Genomic DNA, 9,828 nt, shown 5'->3' with positions numbered 1-9,828 from the left:
TCTCGAACTCACAGAGATCCGCCTGCCTCTGCCTCCCGAGTGCTGGGATTAAAGGCGTGTGCCACCACCGCCCGGCTTAATGTTTATTTTCTAATGATCAGTTGACATCAAACTGTTACTATACAATAACTGCCACACAAGGAAGGAAAGACAATCATACCAAAGTCAACTACGTTCAAGCTTATAACAGGATAATCACTCCTAGACTCCAGAGAGCCTAATCATAATAACAATCTAAAGATAGCTAAAACTTGTAGGCTAATTTTAAAAATAAAAATTTTAAATCTAAAAAAAAATGAAAAGTGACTTGAACTCCAGATGAAAACATAACAGATCTGGTCCTCAATACTCTAACGTATAGGGTGGGTGGTATCCAGAGTTAAAAAGCTATCTAAAACTGATTAGTGGTTTAAGGCTACAGTAACCTGTGCTTTTTCACTAATTCTTACCGGCTTTTTAGTTTAGATCACGAAGCATGATCTGGAGAACATTCATCACATTTGCTATGAAAGGAGAGGACGGTACCCACGGAAGTCGTATGAACACACCTGACTTTAACACGGTACATGAAAGTAAGCGCATCAGTACTTGGCAGTAGAAAAGAACAGTCTTTGGTTGTTTGCTTTTCTACCTTAAACATCTAAGTCATTTAACTTAAATTTGAGTTCTAAATTTGTAAATCGCTTTATGTTTTACCTGTTGGTTTGGAATAAGAAACAACCACATTTCCTTCTAATTCGGATGGTAAGTAACTTCTCTTCAGGTAGACAGAAAATGCTACTACGCTGGTCATATCTGGCACTATTAGGAAATATAAAAATCATACATGTTACATGATGGGGCAATTATTAACAATAAGTACATATTTTATAGCATTTACTACATGCTGGGTATTTCAACAAGCACTTTAGACAGCCACTCATACAATCGTCACAGAAACACATGGTAGGAATAAACCTCATTCTTGCAAGTTGTTCTCTGGCCTGCAAACCATGGCAAGCATATACACATGTGAACACGAACCAAAAATAAATATTAAAAATTAAAATAACAATTTGTGAAAGAAAACTTAGGAAATCTTTTAAATAATAAAGATAAATTGGAAATATTGTTTAAAAATAGAAAAAGAAGACAGGCATGGTGGAATACACCTTGAATCTTAGCACTCTGAGTTTAATACCAACCCGATCTAAACAGTGAGTTCTAGGACAGTCAGGGCTATGCAGAGAGACTTTGTCTCAAAAAAAATTAAAAGAAATTCTAAAAAGTTAACTAAGAGATCATTCTAATTGGACTAATGACAACTTATAAGAAGTTCAAGTGGAATTCTATATAAAGAATCCTTAATGATCCGCATTTATGACATTTACTATTTTATATACTATTAGATTCTTCATATAATTTCATTTTCTAATTAAATCTTAAAAAAACCCTTTCATATAGCTGTTATTACTCTCTGTTGACCAGTTAAAATAACAGGCACTAAGTACTAAAATAGTTTGCCCAAATCATGCACCAAGTAGTGTAGGAGTTAGGATTCAAGTATGGACCAAATCCATAGCCAGCGGTCTGTCTTCAAATGCCACTGATTCACTACAGGATACACTGAGGAAACACCATTAAATAAATGACAGCCAGGGCTGACTGAGGACATAGCTCAGCTGACAGAGTTCTTACCTTGTAGGCATGAAGCTTCAGTCCCCAGCAACACACACACACACACACACACACACACACACACACACACTCAGAGAGAGACAGGGAGAAAGTCGTCCAAATTATAGTATTCAAATACAGTAACAGACACAGCTAGTAAAAAACATGTACTTAGAAATTCATAATCTAAAAATAACTTATCAAATATCCACACATGACACATGGAGGGAAATAACTGGGAAACACTGCCACCACATACTTCCCAGGAAGATCTCAGTGCTGCTATTCAGGAAAGAAATACAGCCGGAATGAAGCGCACCGCTGAAAAGGCTCGTGCCACAGAAAACACCAAGACACACAAGAGCCCACCTGCGAAGTCGAAGGTGAACTGATCACACGTGGACACTAGCGGAGGCTGCACGTAGAGGGACAGCTTCACCTTCTGCAACACCACTCGGTTCTGCAGGGAGATCTGAGGACACACAGATTGTTAAGATTACAAAAGTCCACTCTATCCAAATTGGCCAACTACTACAATCAACTCAAAGTAATTAACCAATAACTAGGAAACCTGGTAAAACATGTAAAAAAAAAATCGTAATAGCTAAAGAGTATAAATAAGCCAAACGTCCATCTCAATGGGCAACCAAACCATGGTCAATACCACAAAATAATATTCAGAAAAAGAAATGAAACTAACACATAAACTATAAAAAATATTATATTAAGTAAGGAAAAAAGCTAGTCACAAATAATCGCATATAGTATAATTCTATTTACATAAAATGTATGGCTCCCCTTCCCATGTAAGGCTCAGGCACCACCTCAGAAAAGGGAGCAGAAATACACTGAGAACTAGAGGCTGGAAAGACAGGAACAAAACTATCTCTGAAATGGCAGGACCACTGCGCCCAGGAACTCACAGCAGGTATGGTTACCTGCAGACAACCTGGATAAGATCAAGCCAGTAAACACTCTAGCATGGAGCAGAAAGGGGCTCACAGGATTCCACCCCGAGATGAAGAGAGATGGACAGCTGATGGCTTCTGAGACATGGAGAGACAGTTTTCTTTAGGGGTGGAGGTTGACCATGCTCCAATGGATGGCCCATATCTATGAGTATACGGGCAGAACAAACTGATCTTAGTGGTCTATTAAAAAAAAAAAGTTAACAGAAGGTTTGGGTGGGTATGGATCAGAGATGGGAGGCATGCATATGATCAACCTAGAAAGTATAAAATCCTCCATCAATTAATAAAAATATTATATCAAAAATTTACATAGAGAAACCCTACCTCCAAAACACCCAAAAAATTCTATTTAAATTTTCAATAAAATAAATAGAACGAGAAACCTCTGCAAAAAATTATATAGATTGCCACTTGCCTCAAAATAAAAGAGATAAAAAGAGACAATTGGTGGTTATTGCCATTTCTTTCAGGGGTATAAAAGGTTCTAAAATTAGGTGGGGGTAAGGTTAGTCAAATCTGTAAAGATGTTACACACCACGGGAACCATATAATTATATATATATATTATATATATATATATATATAATATATATATAGTGAAATCTCAGAGTAGAGAAGAAAGAAGATGGTTGTTCTCGTCTGTATTGAGAAACTGCATAATGGCATAAATGTGTTTGTTCTTTCCTTAAACATACTTGTACTATTATGGATTATTTATCTTATCTAGTATCAATATACTTATTTTTACAAAGAGCAATTGCTCTGATAATTTTCTCACTTACATGGATTTATTATCAAAGCACTGCATTTTCTTCTGTGGCTAATCACAAAAATAGTATGACATACCAGTTCTAGGTTATCAAAGAATAAGCCTGTTAACCACTCTGTTCTTGAGGGATTAAAATTCCAAACTGCTTGTCTTACTTTGTGATGCTAAGAAATCCTACCCCTGTAAAACCAAAAGCTAAGGTCTGTGGGATAAGAGTTAGCCCAGAAGATGGTGTGGGCACAGAAGGTCAGGGTGTCTCACTCTCTCCTGAAGAGGTGTCCGTAGCAACATCAGACCTGAGCATCTTCACTGGGGTACAGTACCACATGTCAGTGAGGGCACATCAAAGAATGATATGCCTGCTTTGCATTGGGCATCTTCTCTTGTTGGTTTTGATTTCCTAAAGGTTTCAGTCTCTTGGAATTGTCTGTGTTAGATGACTTTGTCTAACTATTAATAGACAGCCAACCACCAGTCTAAGCCGGGTCACTCAGAAGATCTGGAGGCAGTCTCAAGTGTTGAGATTGCTACACCTCCTCAGGTGATCCTCATGTACAACCTGGAATGAGTGGTGGGTTGAAAACGATTCTTCTTGTGTTACTACAGAAAAGTTCAATCTAGTTACCAGATTCTACCTACCACGTGAGGTCGACACATGCCATTGTTAACAGACACGGTGCAATGACGTCTTCATATGAAGAAATCTGTTTAGATTGGTCTCTTAAGTAAAAGGCATGCATCACTTGTCCCTTAATTACACAAATATATTAACATAAAATCTACAAAAATGTATAATCGACCTACAAACATAATGTGCACACAGTTGAAGTCAGCAAATGTTATGATCAATTTTAAGTGATGTTCTCTAAACAACCTAAAAATAATCCAAACAAAAATGTTTTCACATGTAAAGTAATGGGTTTAGGAGAAAATTATTGAAGCGAATACATATGATAAACAGAGAAAATAAGCAATGTATCCTTGGGTTTTTACTGTAAAAACCCTGTTCAAGGTACCCGGCATACCAGAAACAAAACTTGGTCGGCAATGCCTGGCCATTTGGACAACACCCGCAAGGTGACTGTGGCAAAAAGAAGCTGTGTGAGTGGCACACATGACATCTTTGAGATGGCCAGCTGACAGAGCCTTTGACTGGACTCGTAAATTAACAGGATATACTTAAGTATTCTTCTATTATAATAATAACACAATGTTCTCCACATACATAATTAAATGTAATAGCCACAGTGGCTTTCTAGATTCATAAAGCATGCTTGTGAGTGATTTGTGTGTCTTATCTCCCATAACTGTCACAGCTATGGGAAATGAGGACCAACACACCGCATCCTACAAGACAGAAAAACCACGGTGCTGAGAGCTGAGCTCTTCTTCCTGAAGCCACTAATTAAAAGGGAGAGAAGTGTAACTAAACTGCTCTCTGCCAAAACCCAGGGCCTGGGTCATTATGCAACAGTAATTAAATCATGAATAACTTTATAAATAAAAGGTTCCCATTTTACACTTTAGAACTACACTGCAGAGAAAGTAAACAACACGCAACCCCGCCAAGGCAGTGGGTACCAGGGCTGAAATCCGCCCTCAGGAGCATCATGTGAGCACAAGAGCGACAACTCCCTGTAGTAATAACAAACTGTTGGGGAAGGAGCAGACAGCCTGACTCTGCTGGCAGAATGATGGCGGCTCAGACAGCAATCACACAATCTCACATTGTTACAAGAGGGTGTGCATCTGGCTTAGATGAACAACCGAGATGGCTCCCACATCAGATTTATTGAATCCAACAATGGTCAAGGCACTTTCAAAGCACAAATCAAAGAGATATGACAAAAATAACTACAGTAACAAAGAATAGTTGTTTGTGAGCCAAAAAGTGAATTAAAGACTTGGCTAAATCATAAACCTCATATTTTTAAGGGAAAATAATTGTAGAATATTAAGGAGAAAATATAAAATGTTAATACAAGAACTTTCCATGCCATTTTCTGATTCTAAAGAAATAAAATATAATCCTTGGGAAATATAATACCAAATGTTTACCCTAGGTATATAAATACGCCTGCCAGGCCAGGTATGAACAAGCACTCTGCCTGTTGCCTGGAACAGATGGTCACGCATCATGCACACATACTCAAGGTAGCCACATCTTCATTCGTTTGGAACGGATGGAAAAATTTTCTCAATTAACTGGATTTATTATGATGGAAACTTTACTAGGTATATATCTTGGCTGCTGCTGTTAGAAAAGGCCATAAGGAGAGATTTACAGCAGAAATTTGTATAGAGACTATCAGACAGGATCAGGAAATCATACTGTCTGCTGTGTAAGTCTGGCACATGTCATGTGACCTGGGATGCCATGGTCTCTCTTCTACTTTTACCATGGCACTAAGAAGAAGAGGTGTGATCAAGGCATGGTTAATGGAAGAAACTTTCCAGAAGTCGTGTCATCACCTCAAGGTGGCTGGTGCAGATGGAAGCCTAGAAAACGTGTGGAGGGAAAGGTGTGTCCACTACAGTGATGACTCCTGAAAGACGGTGAGGACGAAGACATGGACAGCGGTATGTGCTCTGGGCAAAAGACTTCTTTTGGCAATGCAGTGAGATCCTTGAGTGTGGCACGGCTATGTCTGAACAAAACCATCACACAAAACTCAAACAGCCCGTCCACAGACGTATAGGTCACTCCTGCACCTCTGCAATTACTTCTTTCTTAAGTGTTTGATTTCTTGCCATTAATGCCTTCTCAGAAGGGTCTGTGATTGGGGAGGGGAAGGGAGGCTGGGGAAAGACCACCCTTGTTTCCAATGGCAAAAATCCAAAAAAACTTAGCTTAGGAAAGAGTTCTAAGATGGGGCTTGCTTCAGCCTCACCAAAGAGCTCCACACTTGGGCCACCCGCTGGGCCAGTGTAAGCGAACACAATTGCTAAAGCCTCCTACCTTGTTAAGCTTCTCCAAGGACAGCAAGCTATAATCTGAGTAAACAGAAACTTGGTCCAAGTTTTGACTAAATGAATCGCCAAGATCCACAAGGTTTCCTGGCTTCTAAGGTCTGGACAGTGATAAATATTTCCAGCTTAATAACGTGCTGACCGATTACCACACTTTAAGTGCCTTAAGAACACGCCACATTTGAGTTCTCGCTCTAAACTCCACAGTGACAATATCAAGCCTCTTAACCAAAACTACATCATTCATGTCCTACTTGTCCAGACTATCAATTTGTCATTACTCTATAGCCTCTTCATTTCACATTTTCTTGCCATAAATGCATCCATTTAAAGCTAATGTCATAGCAGATAAATGCCTGAGAATTCTTTTAAACACACATGTAATCATAATAAAAGAATGATTGTTAATGTACATGTACATCTCCAATATCCCTTCACAATCCATACATGACGCTACAGCCAACTGACTGGATTATAACTGGATGACAATAACACAACTTGAAAGTCTTATAAAGAAAACTTTGTAAGTGACAACCTTCATAAGACTTTTACGTCTCAAAAAGAAAACTTATTTCCAGAAAAAGGAGCCCATATCGTGCTATGCTCTTAAAGAAGGGATGAGAAAAGTCTAACACCTTTTCATATATGTGTGTGTGTGTGATTTTTCTTCTATAAATGTAATTATAGCTTTTATATTTAAAGGGAACAACAAAGGTTTTCTATTCGCTACCAAAATTGAGGAAAACAGATGGATTTTAAGCATTTATTTTCCATGTCAATAACCACAGGAAAACAGCAGTAACAAGAGCAATGAAATAGACACTGTTGCCTGCACTCTGTAGTCTAAAGCTGGTACCATACCTTCACTGTGATGGACGGAACAGAGTCGGCTCCAACTTCAACATTAGTGGCTTGCTGCAAACACAGAATTGAGAAAAGTTTTCCAACTGACTTCAACAGTAGTAAAACCAAGTGAATATATTGGGTGAAACAGACATTCCGAACCGTCACCAGGAAACTAGCTGAAGGGTCGGTCATTCTAACGACAGTCTAAGAATCCTGAGGACATTTTGGAAACGTTCATGTAGGAAAGCATGAATGGTATTAAACCCCACTCATCAAAAAGGAAAGGGGGGGTGGCTGGAGAGATGGCTCAGTGGTTAAGAGCATTGTCTGCTCTTCCAAAGGTCCTGAGTTCAATTCCCGGCAACCACATGGTGGCTCACAGCCATCCGTAATGAGGTCTGGTCTGCAGACAGACTACTATATACATAATAAATAAATAAATATTTTTAAAAAAAGGAAAGAAGGATTAGGCAACATTGTTCACTTGAATGTTGAAAGTATTACTGCTACTAACTAGTTCTTTATATGGATAAATCTCTCCTAGTAATTCCCATAGAAACATTATGCTACAATATTATATGAAAAGTCACTTTATTCAGGTTAATATTTTGTACATAAGATATGTAACTAAGATTATAATGACTGTGAACAGTGAATAAATAAAATCTATTGTACATCTTATTCGAACTTTTATATAAAACCAATAACTACTTCTAAATAGAGATCATTATGATGCCATGGGCATCTGAAGAATTAAGAGCTGAGGAATTCATATTCTACCTACAGCTCCACAGGACATCACGTTAGAACCCCGATAAAGCTGTTCCCTGAGGAAGACGAGCTAGTGGAGATCGTCTCCACTACAAAAGACCCTATTCCAATAGAAAAATTTTCTTGATTTCAGAGATTTGCACTTGTAAAATAGTGATTCAAATAAATATTAACCCAAGCTTTCTGCTCTAGTACTATGTTACCCACAGGCAGGAAACAACTTCACATTTGCCCACAGATCTAGAAGGAAGCATCTTCTGTTTCCTTTTCAACCCTCGTCTAAACACCTAGACATTTAAAGGACAGTAGTATCTGGGGAATATAAGGAATAGCCAGAGAAGTGACTATAAGAAGACATCATGGCTCCACAGCCACATAAACTGTCTAATGTTTTCCAGTAGAGTAAGGATGATAGTCTAAAAGTTCTTAAGAAAAAAAAATGCCAGCCAAGGCTACACAGAGGAACCTTGCCTCGACTATTTATATATATATTATTATATATATAAATAATATATATAATATATATAGTATATATACTATATATTAATATATATTATTAATATATATTATTATTATATTTAATTATATATATAATTATATTATATTTAATTATATAATATATAATTATATTATATTTAATATATATTAATATATTGTTAATATATATAATATATATTAATATATATTATATATATTATATATATATAATAAGACAAAGGAAATGAAGCAGGAAGTACAGCAAGACAGAGGAAATGAAGCAGGAAGTTCAGCAAGACAGAGGAAATGAAGCAGGAAGTTCAGCAAGATAGGAAATGAAGGAGGAAAGCAACATCAATGAAGAAGAAACAGCACCCAAAGTTATCAATCAGGAAACATACAACATGTAGACCAAACTGTTCCTAAAGACAGAAAGAGAATTGCTCATTCCAAATAGTCTATGTTCCAGAGAGCCTAGAAACAATTCTATGAGGTGCCAACATAGGAGAAAGGAGACATTTTCATAGTAAGAAAATGTGTGAACATACATTAGCTAACTAAGTTCCTCCACTACACCCTTCAGGTAGGGTGAAAAACGGTGTCCGCAGGAGGGCAAGCATTTCATACAGAGGCTCTACTGTGAGAGGGAGCTGGGCCAATATTTCTTTCATACTGTGTTTCTGCCGCTTTTAACTGCACCTAATGTACTATACGATAGCAACATTAACGTTATTTTTACCATAATTTGAGTTGGCTGGTTATGCAAAAGTTTATCTTTGAAGGCTCTGACAAGCACTTGTTATATTATGCTATGATACTTAAATAGCAAGCACATTTCCAAGGCAAAATTACATGATGATATCAACGCTAAATGCAGAAAATGTCCAAGTTCAGGCACTAAACTGATCAAGTTTGGACAGAGATACATATAAACTTAATGTATTCCATACAGACCTCAAGCAATGTGACATAATTATACACAGAAAAGTGCACTGTGGAAGAGTAAACAAGGATATGAAAGAATAGTCCCTTTCGGCCTTCTGGTGCTCCATTTTAATCAGTCTCAGCAACAGATAGAGAGCACCCGATGCACAGCAAATCCGAAGGGTGTGGCCGTGAGCAAGATGAGTGGTGGGGGATGGGAGGAGATGGTGGGAGTGATGTTGGAAAAACAAAGTGTAAGTGATGATAATGGCTCTGGTAACAATTCAACAAAGCCCATTCCAGGAGAAGGAAAAACAGTTTCTGGACCAGCTATCTGTGTGTGCTACATGCTCACCCTCATTGCTATCTGTGTGTGCTACACGCTCACCCTTACTGCTATCTGTGTGTGCTACACTCTTACCTCACTGCTATCTGTGTGTGCTA

At 37.9% G+C, this 9,828-nt stretch overlaps 1 protein-coding gene across 1 annotated transcript in view; it reads right to left on the bottom strand.

The window, feature by feature from the left end:
• The window catches only part of Bbs9 (Bardet-Biedl syndrome 9), a 384,815-nt gene that overhangs the window by 223,230 nt on the left and 151,757 nt on the right, over window positions 1-9,828 (bottom strand). The window contains exons 9-11 of the mRNA XM_026778926.1: window positions 7,228-7,281; window positions 2,026-2,128; window positions 697-801 (exon numbers count right to left, since the gene is read on the bottom strand). Coding sequence (XP_026634727.1) covers window positions 697-801; window positions 2,026-2,128; window positions 7,228-7,281 — 262 coding nt within the window. The remainder of the gene's footprint in view (window positions 1-696; window positions 802-2,025; window positions 2,129-7,227; window positions 7,282-9,828) is intronic.

The sequence above is a fragment of the Microtus ochrogaster genome, chromosome 5, assembly GCF_000317375.1.
Source record: "Microtus ochrogaster isolate Prairie Vole_2 chromosome 5, MicOch1.0, whole genome shotgun sequence".
NCBI classification, from domain to species: Eukaryota; Metazoa; Chordata; class Mammalia; order Rodentia; family Cricetidae; genus Microtus; species Microtus ochrogaster.
This window is presented reverse-complemented; position numbering and strand designations above follow the sequence as displayed.